A 20,257-nucleotide genomic window follows, 5' to 3' on the forward strand; every position below is an offset into this window, starting at 1 on the left:
CCGCAGAAGAACAAAGACCAAAAGGCAATGTGTCTTTTCAAATTTTATTGTGAAACATAACCAAAAAGTGGTTTCACACAAATGTTGTAACAGTTACCACTAAACCATCTTCACAGACTGTGGTCCAAGAATTTCTGTAACAAGTAAATCCAAGGTCAGTTGCTGGGTAGATCAATGGAAGAACTGTCTCTCTGCAATATTTCATCACCAAACCCCTGTTCAGGGTATACGTAAACTGCTCCCAATATAAAACGATTCAATCTTATTCCTAATCATCCCCAAGTATTGCTGGCTAACATGCATGAGGGTCTTTTTATTGACAACAAACAATTTTGCACAGGCTTTGGTGTTCCTTAGAGTAAGGCTTATGGGGCAGTGGGTAGTGTCACTGCATCTGCTCCAGGAGCTCTTGGTTCAAGGCCCACAGCCAAGAAATATACAGATTGAGTGTTTACCTACAAATCCTGCCGCTCACAAGAGGAGGGATTCTAGGTCAGTTGGGTGTGATGGAAAGAACATTGGTACCTTGACCGTTTCTGTACACAGCTCCTGATAACATACTTGTAAAAAAAAAAGTGTTACCATAGCAGCTCAGACTAAGTGAACTGTAACACATCATCTCCACTGGGATAAGTCGGTTTTCCAAGTGGCATGTCAAACACCTCTGGGATACCAGCCCTGCACTTAACCCAGCTCATACTGAGCCAGGTCTGCAGTCAGTCATTTAGAATAAACCATCAGGAACTGAACATTCACAGCTGAGAAGTGAGGAGGGATGTGATCTCAGAGGCTGGATCTCCCCTAGTCTCTCTATCCCCACCCCCTCCCCCAAGACCTCCAACATGACATTCTGATGATCATTTTTCGACCTTCACCTTGGACAGAACCTCCAAGTTCCCACCAGGTTTATTTCACAACTGAGTACGACTTCAGCAAAGCACTGAGAGTGAGGTCCCAAACTCATCAGATGTTCACAAATTCATTCCAAAAGGGAATTCAGCAGCCAGAGCATGGACTTTTATTTAACATGAAGGCATTGAGGGAAATTGCATCTGAGATATTCAAAGTGAAGTTAAATAAAACAGAACAGGGTGATAGGTCCAGATGAAAAAAGTTGAAAGGACGTCATTATGGTACACAAGCCAGAACAGACTAGTCTGCTCTCAAAATTCAAAGTAATGTACTCCAGTGCATCTAGACTGATTTAAAGCTGTAGAGTCACCTCAGCTAACTGCCAGCTGTAATAGACAGATACATCGCCCATATGTTGGTAATGTACTAATTGCTCAATGCAATCTGCTGGTGGGCATCTATTTCAGCTCCAAGTGAACACCATATGAAAACGATACATCAGCTTCCAATGATGACCAGTGCACAAAGCTGACCGTGTTCAAACTGTTCCCGATCATAGCCACTCTCAGAATTTGAAAGTGCACCCCATAAGAAAAGACAGATTAAAATCGCTATTGATACCATCCAGGACAAAGCAGCCCATTTCATTGGAACCCGATTCACCAACTTCAAATGCACTCCCCCCACCAATGACAGTAGCAGCAGTGTGTACCCTCGACAAGATACACTGCAGGAATTCACCAATGCTCCTCCGACAGCACCTTCCAAATCCACAACCACTTCCATCAAGAAGGACAAGGGCAGCAGATATATGGGAGCACCACCACCTGTAAATTCCCCTCCAAGCCACCCACCATCCTGACAGGGAAATAAATCACCGTTCCTCAGTGTCACTGGGTCAAAAATGTGGAATTCCCTCCCTAAGGGCATTGTGGGTCTACCTACAGCACATGGACTGCAGTAGTTCAAGGCAGCAGCTAACCCCCACCTTCACAAGGGGCAATTAAGCTTGAAGCATAAATGCTGACCCAGGCAACACTGTCCACATCCCATGGACAACAAAAAAAAAACTAGATGTGGTCTACTTGTTTTGTCTAAATCAATAGAAAGACAGTAACTTAAACCCATTGGGAATTCAGGGGGAACTTGCTTACTCAGGGAATGGTTCGAATGTGGATGGAAAGGTTGAAGCAGATTACAGTGACACATTTAAAGCGAAGGTCAAGTGAGGGAGACAGGAATTGGCCAAAATGGGGACAGGATGAGACAGAGAGGGTGGAAGCAGGCTTTCTGGGGGAGGGGCATATCTGCTGGCAGAAACTAGATCAGCTTAGGATTTTAGTTTGATTTGCTTCTGTATAGTGTCTTTTCCAATTCTTGGTAATGATTAAAAGTACAAACATTGAGGTGGAAGCAATAATACAAATTTCACTGGAGGCAGAGTGGACTTCTAAGCCTCAAATTCTCTTGGTTCAAGTCCACCCAAAATTTAGAGGGGGGGTCTTGGGGACAAACAGGCTGTAAACTAGCTGACAATATCCCACCGAATGGGGGGTTGGAGATGGTCATTGTCAAAAACAACTAACACTCTAACCCAAAGACAGGATGTCAAATCTGCAAGATGGAATAGTTGACTTTTTTTTGGGGGGGGGGGGGGGGGGGTAGAAAAAAAGAACAACTTAAAGGCATGTTGCAATTTGAGCATCAGCTATATCATCTGCGACTTTAGCATCGTAGTGGAGCAGTGGCTACAGTTCATCATGCATCTTGCTGCCCTCAGGCTTCACCAATCGCCCAATGAAGAGAATGGAGTTTGTCCTCTTGTCCTTGACCAGGAAGAAGAAAGGGTGATCGGCATAGAAGATCTCAGGGTTCTTCAGCTCCTCCCGCCCATATATGAAGGCATCGTAGGGGTTTCCATCGGTACTCCATTCCAGAGCCGCAGCGTGGAGAACATTGGCCAGGTACAGGTCCTTCTTCCCAGAGATCTTTGACAAGTCAGCTTTGGTCTTGTCAACCGCGGTGGTCAGACCGATACTGGCCAGATGTTTCTAGGTGCAAAATAAAAATGGATCATAGGTCATGGTCAGTTAATACACGAGCTGGAGAGTCAACCTTTCAGCTCCATCAGCACCTCCAATCCATTGACACTGGGTCCTGGAGACTAATCTGATGACCCAGTGAAATGGAAACCCACCATTGCAGAAGGGACAGACAGTCAGATTTCCATACCCTTGGTCTTAATTAGTGCCTTCTGAATTCACAGAGTGGATTAGTTTTAAAGACTAAGCCCCATTGTTCAGTGTTGCCTCCATCAGAATAATAGTTGCTTTGTGTCGATTCAATTTAATCTGATTGATGTTTTTGAACGCCTCAGTCAGTTCACTCCTCAATTGCCTGTTCTGGAGGTTTGTTACAGTGAATCGGAAAATAAACCCATCCTCCCAGCAGAGGCAGTACTTGGTAACCACCCAGACAAATCTGAGAATTATCTTCAACACCACAGGGGAATGGCAATCTGCTCTCTGGACCCCAGCCCCATCATTTAACCCTTCCAACCCAGTGAATACATTGTGTTTCTTATCCTTAGAGTCAGAGATTAACAGGATGGAAACAGGCCCTTCAGCCAACTTGTCCATACCACCCAGTTTTCACAATTAAACTAGACTTACTTGCCTGCATTTGATCCATATACCTCTCTACCTGGCCCATCTATGTACTTGCCCAAATGGTATGACAAAAAAATTGTTCTTGCCTCCACCACAACCTCTGGCAGCCCTGGAGACAGTTGCCACCCTTTGTGACAAAAAAAAAGACTGTCCCTCTGCACCCTTTTGTACCTCTCTCCTTAAAACTATGCCCTCTATTTTTTTTTTAAAAAAAGAAAGAGTCCCCAATGATGCGAAGCAGCTGTTGGCTATCTACTTGATCTACGCCTCTCATGATTTTATAGACCTAAATAAAGGTCACCTCTCAGTATCCTACACTCCAGTGAAAATAATCCTAGCCTATCCAACCTCACCAATCTTCCAGTGCCAGGTAGCATCCTAGTAAATCTTTTCTGCACTCTTTCTAATTTATTAATTAATAGTAGGGCAACTAGAACAGTACTCCAAATGTAGCCTCACCAATGTCGTGTACAGCTGCAATGCGGGATCTCTTGAAAAACACTTCAACTAGTTTCCTCAACAAGTAACAAAAGAAAAATAAAAGGAAGAAAAGAATAACCCTAAACAAAAATGACAAACAAACACTCACTGGTGTGAGGCTGCAGAGCTCCAAGGTGCAATAGGATCTGGGTGTCAGACTAGATAAATTGCAAAAAGCTAACACACTGGCCAGCAAGCAATTATGAAATCTTAGCAAATGTTGTATTCAATTTTGCTTTGCAGTAAACAAACACAGTAAACTGAATATTTCAGTTATTCAGGGCACTGGTGAGACCACATCTGGAAATACAGTGCAGAGTTTTGCTCTCTACATTTAATAAAAGAGCTACTTGCACTTGGGTATACAGTAAAGGTCTTTTACCTGGGAATGAAAGGATTTTTTTGTGGCTGATTAAATTGGGTCGATATTATCTGCAACTTAAACAAATGACAGGTGGTGATCTCATTGAGAAATAAAGGTTCTAAAGGAACCTACAGGTTATATCCTGAGAAATCTCAAACAGTGTTAAGGTCAAGGAATCAATTAATTAGGACTTACACAAGGAAAATATCTTTAGCCAAACGCTTGAGAATCTTTGACATGCTCGACTCCAGAGGATTACACATGTCTATTCCAGTCTTTAAATGTATTCAACAATAGACAAGATGTTTGATCTCAGGAAATGGGAGGGGGGGGGGGGGGAAAAAAAAGTGAAAGAGGGTGGGTGGGGAGAGGACAGTGGGAAGTGGAATCGAAGCCCAAAGATAGCTGTGACTTAGGGAGCTGCATTCACGGGCTGAATGGTCTACTCCTGCTCCTATTCCAAGCATTCTATGGAGGCTAATGCTGGATAACAAGTTAATTTCAGTCCTTAGCTGCTTCCAATTGCTTCCTGTGTCACTTTACTATCCAGTGTTCAGCAAATGTCCTAAATGACGATGAGATTGCCTGGTCAACCATCTATGTTCCAGACACATCACAGGATTGGTCTCAAGCAGGCGGTGGGTGGGGGGGGGAATTTAATTATCGATCCAAATCCCATCCCAGAACTGGGATACACCTTTAAGCTGAAATTCCACCTGCATACTGAGGGAGTGTTGCACTGTTCAGAGTCCTGTCCTCTGCATGAGGCTTTAAACCAGGCCCTCTATTTTGAAGGGGGCTTGGGACAAGTCTGCCAAGGTCTGGCCTCGAAAATTGTTGCCACTGAAACAAAGAGACAGACGGCCATTGGGAGATTGGTTTGTGGGAACATGGAATGTGATAATGGGCTGCTGACATCCCCTTCTGAGGTGGTGGCAGATGCTCCACAATCACAAGCTCTTGCTCCGTGGTTTTAGGTTTACCTGCAGCTCGTGGCTGACCCCCAGCTTGACTTTTGGCAAGGAGATTGCCACAGCCCTTTTCTGGAGCTTGCCCAGCCAGGTTTTGATCTGCTCCTTGGTCAGCAGTTTCTCCAGGTTGTCCAGAGGCTGCACGTTGTGAGGCATGATGAAGACCATGCTGGATAACTGGTGGGCCAGGGGCATTTCCAGCACATTCACCTGGTTGGTGTCATCCTTATAAAAGTTATAAAGACCTAAGCAAGGGAGAAAACCAAAACAACAAAGTAAAGTAGTCAGGAATCATTCTTACAATAATTTCACAAGATGAGAGCATTGCTGGTTAGTCATCTATTGCTCATCCCTATTGGCAGTTAACAGTCAACTAGTGTTGGCCTGAAGTCACTCGGAGAAAGTGAGGAGTGCAGATGCAGGAGATCGGGGTCAAACAGTGTGGTGCTAGAAAAGCACAGCAGGTCATGCAGCATCTGAGGAGTAGAGAATTGACCTTTCAAGCATTAGCCTATCATCAGGAATCTGATCAGAATTCCTGATCAAGGGCTGATTCTCAAAATGTTGGCTCTCCTGCTTCTCCAGTGCTGCCTGACCGGCTGTGCTTTTTCAGCACCACACCTTTTGACTCTGAAGTCACATGTTGGCCAGGCTGGGTAAAGATGGCAGATTTCCTTCCCTAAAGGACATGTAGGAGCCACATTGGGAAATGCCTATGATTGACCGTGAAACCAAAGTCATCACTACACACTTAAATTTCAAATTTGAACTAAGATCCCCTGGGTCGCTGGATTACCAGGCTAGTTCTAACACTAATAGGCCATCATCTCTGTTTGCAGGGCTGGTAGTCAGAGGACCACGGGTTTATTGTGACTGGCAACAACAGCAGAGGGGAAGAGGAGGAGCACTATTACACAGTGAGCTGGTGTTAGCTGGAAAGCGCTGTCTGGAAAACGGAATGGAAACAGCTTCACCACACTTCAACAGGCTGCTAAAGACAACTCCGAGCAGGAGCAGGCCATTCAGCCCTTCAATGCTGCTCCACCATTCAATAAGATAATGGCTGATTAGATTGTGGCTTCAACTCCACTGTACTGCCTACCATTACAAGCCCTGGATTCCCTTGTTGACCAAAAGGGACATCTAACTCAGGCTCGACAATGTAGAATTTCGATCAGAGAAAGTGAATTCCAAAAAATCCATGATGCTTCGAGAGAAGAAACATCTCCTCATCCCGGTCTTACATGCAAGATCCCTTATTCTGAAATGGTCACCTGGTTCTCCATCCCACCACCCTCACCCTCCAGTGGGGGCAAACATTCTCAACATCATCAAATCCCCTCAAACTTTAGAGGTTTCAAGCAGGTCTCCCCTCATTCTTCTAAACGTCCATGAGAATAGTCTCGACCTGCCCTACCTTTCCTCAGACAACCGATGAAGGAGTTCTAGTAATAATGGAATCTAGGCCTCATGGTAAGGTCAACTCACCCTTCAAAAGCCTTGGAAACTCTACTATTCTCATGTGAGAATTAAGTTGTGTCATTTTTTTGTAAAACAATTATTCATGGAATAAGGGCATTGCTGGCCAGGCCAGCATTTAATGCCCTACTTCCCAAAGAGCAGTTAAGGGTCAACCACATTGTTGTGGGTCTGGAGTCACATGTAGACCAGCCAAGGTAAGGATGGTAGTTTCCTTCCCTGAAGGACATTGGTGAGCCAGATGGGTTTCTCCTGACAGTTGACAGTGGATTAATGGTCATCATTAGACCCTTAATTCCAGATTCTTTATTGAATTCAAGTTCCACCATCTACCGTGGCAGGATTTGAACCCAGGTCCCCAAAACGTTAGCTGAGTTTCTGCAATTATTAATCTAGTGATAATACACCTGCACCACATTCTAGCACTCAAGACTTACCAGTGGACAGGGAAGAAAGAATGAACCTGCATTTATATAGAACCATAGGACACCCCAAAGCACTTTACAAAGACTGGTATAAATTACATATGAAGTGTGGCAGCTTTCCATCTCCTAAGATAATGTTTTGTGCTACGGTGTCCGAACCATTACTGTGACTCAGCAGCCTAGTCCAGCATAGCAATTCCTACTACACTGGCTACAGAGCACTTGGCTGAGAACATGCAATAACCACTGCCCTTTGTTTTCTTTCAGTTTGTTTCTGGACCTGGTGAGCTTTTCCTTTCAGCTTGCCACATGCAATACCCTCCCAAACAACAGTCAGCCTCCAGAGGTCAGTGACTGTCTCCCAGTTCGGATTGCCATCTGTGCAGGGTGAGCCAAAGGATTTCTGATCCACCTCGAGGCATTGGTTACTGTCCTAATGTCAGAAATAGAGCATCCTACTCAGAGGAAACTCACAGTGGGATCGTGGACTGTAGTGGATCAAGGAGGCAGCTTCTCAAGGGCAACCATGGGGCAGCATGGTGGCTGTGGTTAGCACTGCTGCCTCACAGTGCCAGGGACACTGGTTCAATTCCATCCTCAGGCATCTGTCTGAGTAGAGTTTGTATATTCTCCCAGTGTCTGCATGGGTTTCCTCCCACAGTCCAAAAATGTGCAGGTCAAGTGGATTGGCCATGCCCATAGTATCCAGGAATAAGCAAGTTAGGTGGGTAACCATGAAAAATGCAAGTAGGAATGGGTGGCTGCTATTCCGAATGGCTTGCTTCCATACTGTATGGATTCTATGATAATTCAACTGGGAATGGGCAATAAATGCTGGCCTAGCATGAATGAATAAAAAGACTCAAAAACTAGGTCTCATTTTGAAGTGATGTTGATTGAGTGATTCACTTTCAAACAAAGAGATAATCAGCGTCCTTTTTAAGTGAATGGAAGTTGATTGAGGTTAGCTCAGTTGGATGGTTTGTGATGCAAAGTCTTCGAAAACAGGGTGGGTCCTGCCTGGTCAACCTTACCCCTAATCCGAAGCATGGTGATCCTCAGGTTATATCATCAGCCATCTTTCTCTCTGTCTTTATAAAGGTTTTAAAAAAAAAAAAATCACAACACCAGGTTATAGTCCAACAGGGTTATCTTGAAGTACTAGCTTTCGGAGCACTGCTCCTTCATCAGGTAGCTAGTGGGGTAGGATCATAGGTCAGAGAATTTATAGTAAAAAAAAAAATCAAAAAAAGTTTCATACAACTCATGTATTGAGCAAACCTAGAATGTTGTCAAGTCTTTAATCACTTAGAATGGAGTTGCAGGTTGATTAATTAATATGTAAATTCCATAATTTCTTTCAAGTCACAGTCCCAAGATTAGGTTTTATTAAAAAGGTGATACCTCAGCTTAGACAATGCATTAAAGGCATTTTATAAATTTCTACTTTGGAAAAAGAACCAGTCTGACTCAAGGTTGAGGATACAGACAGACTCTAAGCTTACCTTTAATGCATTGTCTGACCCGAGAAGTCATTTTTAAAAAAATATAAAACCTTATCTCAGGACTGTGACTTGAAGTAGTTCTGGGATTCACATATTAAAAATAAAATCAAAACCTGCAACCCCATTCTAAGTGATTGAAGACTTAACAGCAATCTAGGTTTGTTCAATACATGGCATCAGTTGTATGACACTTTGATGTTTTACTATAAATTCTGTGTCCTATGATCCTGCCCCACTAGCTACCTGACTAAGGAGTTGCGCTCCAAAAGCTTGTCCTTCCAAATAAACCTGCTGGACAATAACCTGATATTGTGATGTTTTAATTTTAACCACCCCAGTCCAACACCAGCACCTCCACATCATCGCTCTTTATAATAAGGCAGTGTTGACTTGACGTTTTCACTGAAGAAAGTCAAGAGATGGAGACATACCTGTACGATGCATCATGTCGATCGCAACCGAAAGAGACCGACTCACCATGAAACTGCGCTGGTCCACCATCTTATGGTGGAATTTCTCATCCCAGTGAGCTGCAAATACAAAGTAAATACAGGAGAATGTGAATGATTGGTCTGTTCAAGAGCAAGCAAACAGACTCAAACTAACATGCCAAATACCACGACCTATTTATTCTTTTACAGGAGGTGAGCATTGCTGGCAAGGCTAGTACTTATTGCCCGTCCTTAGTTGCCCAAGAATAGAGGTTTGATGGGCCATTTCGAGAGAGCAGTTAAGTCAGCAGTGGCACTGGAGTCATATGTAGGCCAGACCAGGCAAGGATTCCTCCCCTCAAAAAGGACGGGAGTGAATAAAAACGGGTTTTTACAATTAGTGATTGTTGTCATGGTCACCATCACTGAGTCGAGCTTTCAATTCTAGATTTAGTGGAATCCCTATGTTGTGGAAAGAGGCCATGCAGCCCATTGAATCCACACTGTCCCTCCGAAGAGCATCCCACCCAGATCCAACCCTCCTAACCCTATCACTATAAACTTGCTTTTCCAATGATTAGCCCATCTAGCCTGAACATAATGCTGCAGATTAGCATGGCCAATCCACCTGCATACCTTTGGATTGTGGGTCAAAACCAGAGCACCCAGAGGAAACCAATGCAGACACGTGTAAACTCCACAGAGACAGTTGCCAGAGGATGGAATCGAACCCAAGTCCCTGGTGTTAAGAGACAGCAGCACTAACCACTGAGCCAACGTGCCACGCCATATCCCTACAGCATTGGGCATTTGGGTCACTAGTCCAGTAGCATCACAGACACCTGTACAGCTAAGTACAGGTCAACCCTGTGGCTCCAAACACAGCTTCCACTGCAATTCCCTGGAAATGAACATTCCACCAGCTGCAGTGACGGGGTTTGAAGCAGTGATCCCACGGAAGTAATTGGAGCCCCCGACAGACTGATCCAGTGACTTTCCCACTACGTGTCAGCCCTCCTGGTCTCCCTTTTAAGAAAGCCACCTACGTTTGAAGAACATAGCATTGATGATCATAGCTCCATCTGTTTTCGACAGGTCTTTGGTTGCCTCAGCGACTTTGCCGTCAGTGGTCTCTGCCGCCCACTCGTTGATGGACTTCAAGGCTCCCTTCTTGTCCCGGAAGTTGATCTTGGAGGGCTCGTAGTTGTAGTGCTTTTTGCTCTTCTTCACAAAGTCCTCAGCGAAGGTGACCGAGCTCGGGCTGTACAGCCGGGTGCCCATCCTCCAGGTCACGTTGCGTGCGGTGGAGTTGCTGACCTCAGTGAGTAGCTGGGACAGCGCTAAGTGCAGCTTGTCATCTTGCACCTTACCCATGTCAAGCACTGCCTTTGCTTCGCTGGCGGTCTGCTCCTTGGCACCGAGGGACACTAGGCCGAGTGAAGAAGCGACCACCACGGGAGAGAGGAGGATGTTCTCAGCGCCCTTGTCTTTGGCCACAGTGTGATAGAGGCTCAGGCCCAGTTTGATGCTGCTGTCTGCTAGGGCGGCTGTGTGTTCACCCAGCTTCTCCTCAGCCACTGCAACAGCCAGGAGCACCACGATCAGCAGCTTGCTCACCCACATGGTTCCAGCAGAAGGAGGCGCTCTAATCCTGCAGAGAGAGAGACAGACAAGAAAAAACAAAATGCTTAATTGAAATCTCAGGAAGGGGGAGGAGCTGACTACACCACAATCCACAGTAACCTCCCGGGTCAACGGCAGTCCATCCAACACAGTGGCGCTCCTTTGGCACTGACCCACCAACAGCATGGTGCTCCCTTGGTGCCAACTCCCCAACAATGCAGTGCTCCCTCGTGACTGAGAGTTAACCCTTGGCCAACAAACTGAAATGGGGATTAAATCTGCAGATGTCCTGCTGATGAGGCCTAAGCTTTAACCAACTGAATCAAGTGACCACATTAACATGGAAGAGGTAGGGACTTCTCCCTAGGAGGCAGATGGCAGTGCAGAGTCTCAAATCAGGGCAGACATCATGACTATACCATACATAGGGCTTCTCCCCAGGCAATCAGACAAACTGAAGCAAGGAATACCAAACAAATTGAATACAAATACAGCATATTGCAGACACTGAAAATCTGAATGGGAAGTCAATCTTTAAAACATGAACTCTGTTTCTCTCTTTGGATGCTGCCAAACCTGCTGAGCATTTTCTGAATTTTCTGTTTTTAATTGCAGATTAAACCTGCACTGGTGAATTTGTTCAGCTTTAAGCAGTTTGTTTGTACAGCGGGAGACACTGACTGCTGTCACTTGTAACTACTTCTCTCTTTCCAGTGAGTTGTGGAAGGTGTGTGCAATCATGTACTTTTGTGTGCATGTGCATTGTGTACACCATGTGCAAATACACTGCTGTGTGAATGCATGCCTGTATTATATGGATGTATGTGCAACAACAGTTTGCATTTATGACACTTATTACTATAAAACATATCCAGCCCCTTGATGGTATCACAGAACTACTTTTTTAAAAAACAAGGCCCTCTAAGATTAAGCCAAAAATGTTCAAGTTTGATCAGAAGGATAGGGTTTTAAGGAGGAATCCCTCAAGAAGGCAAGGGAGTTAGAAATGGCAGAAAGTTTGAGGAAAGGAACTCCTGAGTATGGGCTGATGGTCACTAATATTGCTGCAACCTTCGGATCAGGAATGCTCAACTGGCTAGAACTGATGGAATGCAGAGATCTTGAATGACAATGGGCGGCAGTGACTAGCACTCCTGCCTCACAGCACCAGGGACCTAGGTTTAATTCCAGTCTCCGGTTACTGTGGGGAGTTTACACATTTTCCCCTTGTCTGTGGGGGTTTTGTCAGGATGCTCTGGTTTCATTACACAAAGCTGAAAATGTGTTGCTGGAAAAGCGCAGGTCAGGCAGCACCCAAGGAACAGGAGAATCGACGTTTCGGGCATAAGCCCTTCTTCAGGCTTATGCCCGAAACGTCGATTCTCCTGTTCCTTGGATGCTGCCTGACCTGCTGCGCTTTTCCAGCAACACATTTTCAGCTCTGATCTCCAGCATCTGCAGCCCTCACTTTCTCCTTTCATTACACAATCCAAAGATGAGCAGATTAGATGAATTGGCCATGCTAAATTGCCCATAGTGTTCAGGGATGTGCAGGTTAGGTGCATTAGTCAGGGGTAAACATAGGGAAATGGGTCTGGGTGGGTTACTCGTCAGGAGGGATTGATGTGGACTTGTTGGGCCAAAGGGCTTCTTTCACACTACAGGGATTCTATGATTCAATGGGACTGAAGGAGATTATGAAAATAGCAAAGCATTTGAAAGTAAGGATGAGAATTTTAAATTTGTAATCGATTAGAAAAAGACAGAGCTCTGACTAAATAGGCAAACAGGTTTGGTGCAGGTTTTATTCAAGTTTACGTTTGCGAGTGTATATTTCTGCAGACAAAGGCAGGGGGTAAGACATGGACTAAAATACTGGTCTGTCTCAATACTGGAAAGAAAGTGTTATCCAGGCCATAGAAAATAAGTGACCTCTCAGATCTGTCACCATGAAGCCATGCTGCACAAGCCAACTTCAGGATAAAAAGGAGAGGCAGGAAAAAGGACATTTTAAAAAACAAACCTAGAAATAGTAAAGACCAGTAGGAAACTGAATAGTCTACCTCGGATGGGAGGGCTTTTCAGACACTGCTTGAGATAGCCATCTCAAATCAAGCAACAGATCTATACCAGCAAGTGAATCTCAAAGAACTTTCCAGATAGCTCGATCTGTGATTTGAGCATCTGTCTACGTGGCAAATCCTCAGCTGGAGGGGGGAGGGACTTGCTCCTGTGCTTTATAACATGCTTGGAAATCTGGATCCACTCAGAGAATGGCTCCGTTCTACAAATAATCAAATCTCAGCTCCTGGCGTGCAATCAGACCACAAAGCTGCAGCAGTCAAGAAGATAGTAGCAACTTACTGACTACAGATTCAACAACTGGGTTCAGGAAACATGGACACGCACACAGTGATACACAGGCGGCAGCAGCACACATGCATACAGGGACTCAAGCAAGGTGAAATACAGACACATACACACATTTGGCAATATACATATTCAGTGCAGGTTTGGGTTCCAAATTCCTGTTACTCAGTTTCGTTAGAATAACCATATTTTCAGCTCCTCCACCTATGCTAGTGTTCATGATTTGGAGATGCTGGTATTGGATTGGGGTGTACAAAGTTAAAAATCACACAACACCAGGTTATAGTCCAACAGGTGTAATTGGAAGGACACTAGCTTTCGGACCGACACCTGTCACCTGATGAAGGAGCGTCGCTCCGAAAGCGAGTGTGCTTCCAATTAAACCTGTTGGACTATAACCTGGTGTTGTGTGATTTTTAAACTTTATGCTGGTGTTGATCATTTTCGCAATGATCCAGCACCACGCCTCTCACCTGATATTTACCTCCTGAACCATACTACTGGCAAACAACCCAAATCAATCCAGTGACTAGCCAGTCAATTATTGTTATTCATAGGATCTTGTTTTCTTCACACAGAAGAGTACAGCACAGGTATAGGCCCTTTGGTCCATGTCTATGCTGCCCATGATTCCATTCTAAACTAATCCCGTCTGCCTACTCATGGTCCATACCCTTCTATTCCCTGCCTGCTCATGTATCTGTCTAAATGCCTTTTAAACGTTGCAATCATATTTGCTTCAACACATCCCCAGGCAGCGCATTGCAGGGACCTACCACATCTGCCTCATTGTTTCCCCCTCTCACCTTAAACCAATGCCCTCGAGTATTTGATGATTCCACCCTGGGGAAAAGACTCCAACCATCTACACCTCAAAATTTTACATACTTTGTCAGCTCGCCCCTTAGCCTCTGACACTCTCGTGAAAACAATCCAGGTTTGTCCAACCTCACCTAATAGCTAATACACTCCAATCCAGGCAGCATCCTAATAAACCATTTTGAACGCTCTCCAAAGTCTCCACATCCTTCTTACTACTCCAAACTTGACTTAACTAAAGTTATATACAGCTGTAACATGACTTGCCAATCTTTATACTCAATGTCCCAACGGATGAAGGTATGCCTTCATTATCATCCTATCCACTTCTGTTGCCCCCTTTCAGGGGCTATGAACATGCTCCCCAAGATCCCTCTGCATACCAATGCTCCCGATGGTTCTGACATTTTGCTTGGCTTGGAGTGCATTGCAGCGGGAGGTTAGGTTGAGGGGGGACAAGGGATGCACATTCCTGAAGCACTTGTTCCTCAACAAGCCACATTTGAACAAGTCCAATTTCATAAACTGCACCATGTTAGTGTAACTAAATCTCATTAGATGGGTTATGGTGGATGGCAAGACTCAAATTTATTCTTGGGATGTGGGAGTCACTGATTGAGATGGGCACTAAGTGCTGGCCCAAGGTGGGGGTTAGCTGCCTTCTTGAACTACTGCAGTCCACGTGCTGTAGTTGGACCCACAATGCCCTTAGGGAGGGAATTGCAGGATTTTGACCCAGCGACACTGAAGGAATGGTGATAATTTTCCAAGTCAGGATGGTTTGGAGGGGAACTTGCAGGGAGTGATGTTCCCATTTATCTGCTGCCCCTTGTCCTTCTAGATGCAAGTGGTTGTGGCTTTGGAAGGTGCTATCCAAGAATCTTAAAGTAAACCATTTTAAGTGAACCACTTAACCTGGTCTACTACTTTCTGCTTCCAGTGTTTTTATACATGTAGTCCTGTTTTGTGCCTTCACCACATTAACACCTCAGTTTTAGGATTAGCCCTAGCACTCCTCTTGGCAATGCCCTCCTGCACTCTCCACTGAACCAGTGTTATCCCCTGGTTTGATGACAATTGTAGTTTGTGAGATATGCCTGGCCGTCAAATTTCAGATGGTGGTTGATACAATCTGCTGCTGACAGTGCACAACACCTCATGGATGCCCACATGAACACAGGACTTAGGAACAGGAATGGGCCATTTGGCCTGCTTTGCCATTCAATAAGACCCTGCTTGATCAACTCCACTTCCCTGTCTCCTCCCTACAACTCTGGTCTCCCTTTGCTAAAACCTATCTCAGGCCTGAGTGCACTCAATGGCAGAGCCCCATCACTCTCTGAGCAAGGCTCCTGACTCTCCAGGTGATAAAACTTTCTCCTCATCTCCATCTTCAAACTGAGTTCACTAATTGCTTCAGGCCACATAAACATAAGGAGGACCTTGAAATCATAACAGGTTAAAGGGTTATGGAGAGTGGGAAGGAAAGTGGAGTTGAGGCCGAGATGAGGTTAGCCACAATCGCATCAAATGGTGCAAAAGGTTGAAAGGGCTGAATGGCCTCCTTCATCTCCCAGTTCTTTTGTTCTCAAGTATCCCTTAGTTCTTGTCTCTCCTATAAAATGGAAATATCCTCTCAGGATCAGTCCTGTCAGGTCCCCTCAGGACTCTGCTTCTCTCAGTAAGATCACTTCACATTCTTCACTCCAGGAACAAACTGTTCAACCTTTCTTCATGAGGAATGAGTGCAGCAAGCCTTCCTTCAGTTGCATAGTCAAAAAAAAATACTGATATCCTTTAGCCAAGAAAATCTTGAGTGATTGTAGCCAGGTCACCCAGGAGGACCTCAGAATGAGACCCCTAATCAACTCAAGATTAACAGCCTCAATCAGGGAGCCCTGGCTGACAGATAAACAGGAGGGTTTGGGATTCTCCTCACTCTAGGGACTGGCTCTGAGCTGGTTGGTCAGAACCACGTACTGAGCACGTGTAAATAAAGGGTGGTGACTTGGTGATGGGATACCAGCCTCCATGGAGTTGTTTCAATTCCTCCATGTGATTCCATCTAACACATAGAAAGCAATCCTGCCCTTGAAATGGCTTGAGAGATGAATTCCATTGAAAGGATTTAGGGGCAGGCAAAGAAAAAAAAAGTCAGGCAATGCCTGTATCCTTCTTAGAAAGATTTTCAACGCTTCAAAGATTTCGAGAATATACAGCATTATGATTTATTGAATGGCATAGCAGGCTTGAGGATGTAATGGCCTAATATTACCACTGGACTAGAAACCCAGCAAAACCTAGCAGGGGCCTGGTTTTGAAACCTCCCATCGGCGTGGCATTTTTTTTTACTAAAATCTGGAATTAAGAGTCTCAGGATGACCACGAATCCTTGTCGATTGTTGTACATACACATACCCATTAGGGAAGGAAATCTGCCAGCCGTGCCCAGTCTAGCTCACATGCAACTCCAGATTCACAATGTGGTTGAGAGCAGCACAGTGGCTCAGTGGTTAGCACTGCTGCCTCACAGCGCCAGGGACCCAGATTGGATTCCACACTCGGGCAACTGTTTGTGTGGAGTTTGCACATTTTCCCTGTGTCTGCCTGGGTTTCCTGCGTGCGTCCTGGTTTCCTCCAACAGTCCAAAAATGTGAAGGTTAGGGTGGGTTTGTCGGGTGAATTGCCCCATAGTGTGCAAGGATGTGCAGGCTGGGTGGGTTAGCCATGGGAAATGCAGGAGTGGTTGGGGGAAGCTCTTTGGAGGGGTGGTGTGGCGTCGATGGGCCGAATGGCCTGCTTCTACATTGTAGGGAAGCTGTGAACTCTGGGTAATCAGGGATGTACAATGACTGACCTAGCCAGTGATACCCACATGACTCCTGAATTAATAAGGGCCGAATGGTCTACTCTCGTTTCTTCTTTTTCTTAAAAAAAAGCCAATTTACAGCAATCGGAATCTTTACAGAAAGTAACCGAGTAATTCTGAACTGTCAGAAAGGCCTTACCTCCTCCTGCCTATTGCTTATCTTTTCACAAGTCGTTAAACGACAAAAGTTTATTTTAAAAAGTTTCTGACAATGCCGTTCCCTCCCCAGTTGCATTGGGAACTCCCAAGGCAAGTTGGCAACCCAGGATAATGAGCTGGGCACACCCAGGGTCAACCTTTCTGCCGAGTATCCTAGGACTGGGCAGCTCCGACCGCGGGTTTAACATCCCCCTCAAGACAGAACAAAGAGACACCTCCCACCGACGGGCCGAGCCCTGAGAATCTCAGCAAACCGCTGGGAAAAGGGGTTCAGCCAGCATTCCACTCCCTCCTCTCCCCTCCCCACCCCTTGGCGGAGGCAAAAACACCAAGTTTTAGTTGAGTTTTTGTTTTGAAAAAAAGTTTAGTTTTGCAACAGTTTCTCAATTGCTGAGTGGGCGAGATTAAAACAAATTCAACTCAACTGGTCGCCCCGACTTGCCGCCTTTGTCTGACTGTGGGGCGGGGGTGGAAACCAGTCACACAGCAATAAGTTGTATTTATGTAGCGCCCTTCCCCACGTAGCATATACACTCAACACCGAGCCAGTGAGGAGGGATCGAGATCAGGGGCTCTAAATTTTTTTTAAAAAGAGGTTGCTTAAAGAAATAGACAGTCAGAGTTGAACAACTTCGAGCTCATGATTTGCTGAGAGTCATTAAAGTCAGGGGATAACGTGTAACTGGCCTGGATTTGAGGAACAGAGCTGCAGGAGATTGCAGATCCTGGAGGTAAGGGATTGGGGAACGAGGCTGAGGTTGCAAAAAAATCCAATTTGCCCTCCCCTCCTCATCTCTGAAGAGTGAAAAATCTGCTATGGCCCGTCAGACCGGAGCACACTCCATTGAATGGAGTGTTTTAAGTGCAATATTCTGCACTACAGGGGCCTCCCCTGTGAAATGCAACAGGAAACAGAGGACAGAACGATTTCCATATTACAGCAGCCACGCATTCTGTTTCTGCACACAAACAGAGAAAGAGGGAAAGAAAAACCTCTAGCCGCGTTCCTACTGTACAGAATCACTGCCCTGCGGTGGAGAGATTCCAGGGGGTGGAGAGAGATCTTCAGGTCTCTTAGATCAAAATGAAAAAAAAAGGAAAGATCTGAGATAAATGCACTGACATTCTTCACACACACACAAAGGGAAAACACAGTAAATGATAAATATCAGAGGGTCTAACCTTGAAATTTTGTCAAAGTGATGTCAACTTTTGCCTTTGTCATTCTGAAAGAAAATAAACAAATCAAGTACAGGATATTTTCCCCCCCAAGACTTCGAATAGAATGGGGGAAATGTGTCACTGGACTGGTTTGGGTGAGGTGGAGAAATCATTTTATTTCCTCTGATTTATTTTTAAACTGATATTTTAAAAAAGTACATCCCAGCGACAACCGAAGGATGGGAGGGGGAGGGTGGAGGGTGAGGCGGGGGGGGGGGGGGGGTGGAGGAAAGGGAGGAAATCAGCCAATGGACGTTGCCAGCGTCGACAAACTCTTCGAGACTTCTGGAAATTTTCTTGCGCATTCCTTCAAAACCCCCACCCACTCCTCCCCCCCTCTAGTCCCTAATTATGGATTTCCAATTTGGACCAGTGACAAGATGCAACAAAAGCAGTTACAAATAAAGCCACTCTTCATATTTTAACGGAATGGGAAGTTTGCAAAATTAAAAAAAAACTTTCCAAGGAATGGGTCTGCCAGATTGTGCTCAGACCTTTATCGTGGAGTCAACTTAGTCTGGCCCACTTTTTCTGAAACGTCCCCCATTCGCCTCCCCATCCCTTCTGGGAGACAAAGGGAATCAAACAACTTGCACAACGATACTTGTTCAGATAAACTTTGGCGAGCACCCGAAAAAAACCCTAAGTTTTAAATTCATATTGGTTGTCATAATGGGGGGGGGGGGGGCAGTGAAAATAAATGGCTTACATTAGGATTAAGGTTAGAGTCCATTGCTAATTATCTAAAATCATAAGAAAATTTGCTACAAATTACTTAATACAATGTGCAGCAAACATGAACACATGTACATAGCGACCAGCTCAGCTTTAAATTCAAAGTCTTTCAAAGCACAAAATGCTTTTTGTCCAACTTTGGAGAACTTTACTCTAAAGGCTGTTTTAAGATTCTGACACCGGCAGCCTGATGAACACTTGCTCATCCATGGCAGGATAAAGATTTAAAACAAATAAAAAAGTTTTAGAACCTCATGATGCCCTACGAGTTTCCACTCCCAGTAGCTGCGGCTGGAATGACTGACCTCCTACATTAATTTGTCCCATATCTGTACCACACAGAATCCCTTTACAAAGCCCTCTCACCTGCTTTCCCTCACTCCCTGAGATTTTCTGGTCCTTTTGGTTCTTCGGCCAAGGCCCCCTAAACGCGGCTGTCTGCTAGAAAGTTCTGGAAAGCCGGATGAACAGAGCTCCCTTGCAGGGTTTATTTAAAGGCTGAACTTCGAACCCGGCAAGTCTGGAATCTGAGACCTCCCACCGAGGTTTCCGCAGGGTCCCAGGGACCACCCTCCTGTATCCAGATTAGTTTTCTTTAGATTAGATTCCCTACAGTGTGGAAACAAGTCCACACCGACCCTCCGAAGAGTAACCCACCCAATTCCATTTCCCTCTGACTAATGCACCTAACACTGTGGGCAATTTAGCATGGCCAATTCACCTGACCTGCACATCGTTGGACTGTGGGAGGAAACCCACGCAGACGTGGGGAGAATGTGCAAACTCCACACAGTCAGTCACCTGAGGCTGGAATTGAACCTGAAGAATTGCAGGCAACATCCTTAAATGTGACAAAGAGATTAGAACGCAGGCAATTAACACAATTTATCCACAGGAGTAAATTTTTCATTAATCCTCACCCAACCCTAATAATGTCACCATAGAAACCAGTTTATAAAACAAACGTTATTTATATAATTTAGCAACATTTAAAAAACATCTGAGTATTTAAAATGCCACAGCTGGGTAGGTTATAGACCAATTGCGGGTAAATGGGATGAGTGTGGTTTCTCGGTTGGTGGATCGAAGGGCCTGTTTTTATGCCGTATGGCCCTAGTTCAAACATTACACAAACAGAACAGACCAATTTGACACATGGAGAGTTCTGGGAGCTGCTTGATCGAAGAGTGATGTGTTAAGAGGTAGAGAGAGGAGTTCCAGAGGTTCAGGCCCAGCTGGAGGCACTGTCTCGATTGTGAAGCAACGTCAGAGGATTATTTGGTGG

At 45.1% G+C, this 20,257-nt stretch overlaps 1 protein-coding gene across 2 annotated transcripts; it reads right to left on the reverse strand.

Annotated features, from left to right (window-relative positions):
• Window positions 1–30: 30 nt before the first annotated feature.
• Window positions 31–19,467, reverse strand: serpinh1b (serpin peptidase inhibitor, clade H (heat shock protein 47), member 1b). 2 transcript variants are annotated; one of them, XM_043692477.2, is made up of 6 exons: window positions 19,339–19,452; window positions 18,199–18,242; window positions 10,223–10,827; window positions 9,177–9,275; window positions 5,349–5,581; window positions 31–2,903 (listed from the first exon to the last, which is right to left on the reverse strand). In XM_043692477.2, exons 3-6 carry the CDS (start codon window positions 10,797–10,799, stop codon window positions 2,601–2,603), a joined length of 1,212 nt encoding a protein of 403 aa, XP_043548412.1. In that variant the 5' UTR covers window positions 10,800–10,827; window positions 18,199–18,242; window positions 19,339–19,452; the 3' UTR covers window positions 31–2,600. The 2 variants fall into 2 exon arrangements, with proteins under 2 accessions (XP_043548412.1, XP_043548413.1); XM_043692478.2 differs by lacking the exon at window positions 18,199–18,242 and having other exon boundaries at window positions 19,339–19,467.
• Window positions 19,468–20,257: the final 790 nt, after the last annotated feature.

This window comes from Chiloscyllium plagiosum, unplaced genomic scaffold, assembly GCF_037043375.1.
Source record: "Chiloscyllium plagiosum isolate Xiang-an unplaced genomic scaffold, Cpla_swu_hap1 HiC_scaffold_6, whole genome shotgun sequence".
NCBI classification, from domain to species: Eukaryota; Metazoa; Chordata; class Chondrichthyes; order Orectolobiformes; family Hemiscylliidae; genus Chiloscyllium; species Chiloscyllium plagiosum.

Excerpts from the sequence above, each read along its gene's own strand:
- serpinh1b (XM_043692478.2), bottom strand. The coding sequence starts at position 10,799 with ATGTGGGTGAGCAAGCTGCTGATCGTGGTGCTCCTGGCTGTTGCAGTG. Across the intron at positions 9,276-10,222 it reads CAATGCTATGTTCTTCAAAC|CTCACTGGGATGAGAAATTC; the intron begins GTAGGTGGCTTT and ends TTGTATTTGCAG. Across the intron at positions 5,582-9,176 it reads CGACATGATGCATCGTACAG|GTCTTTATAACTTTTATAAG; the intron begins GTATGTCTCCAT and ends TCCCTTGCTTAG.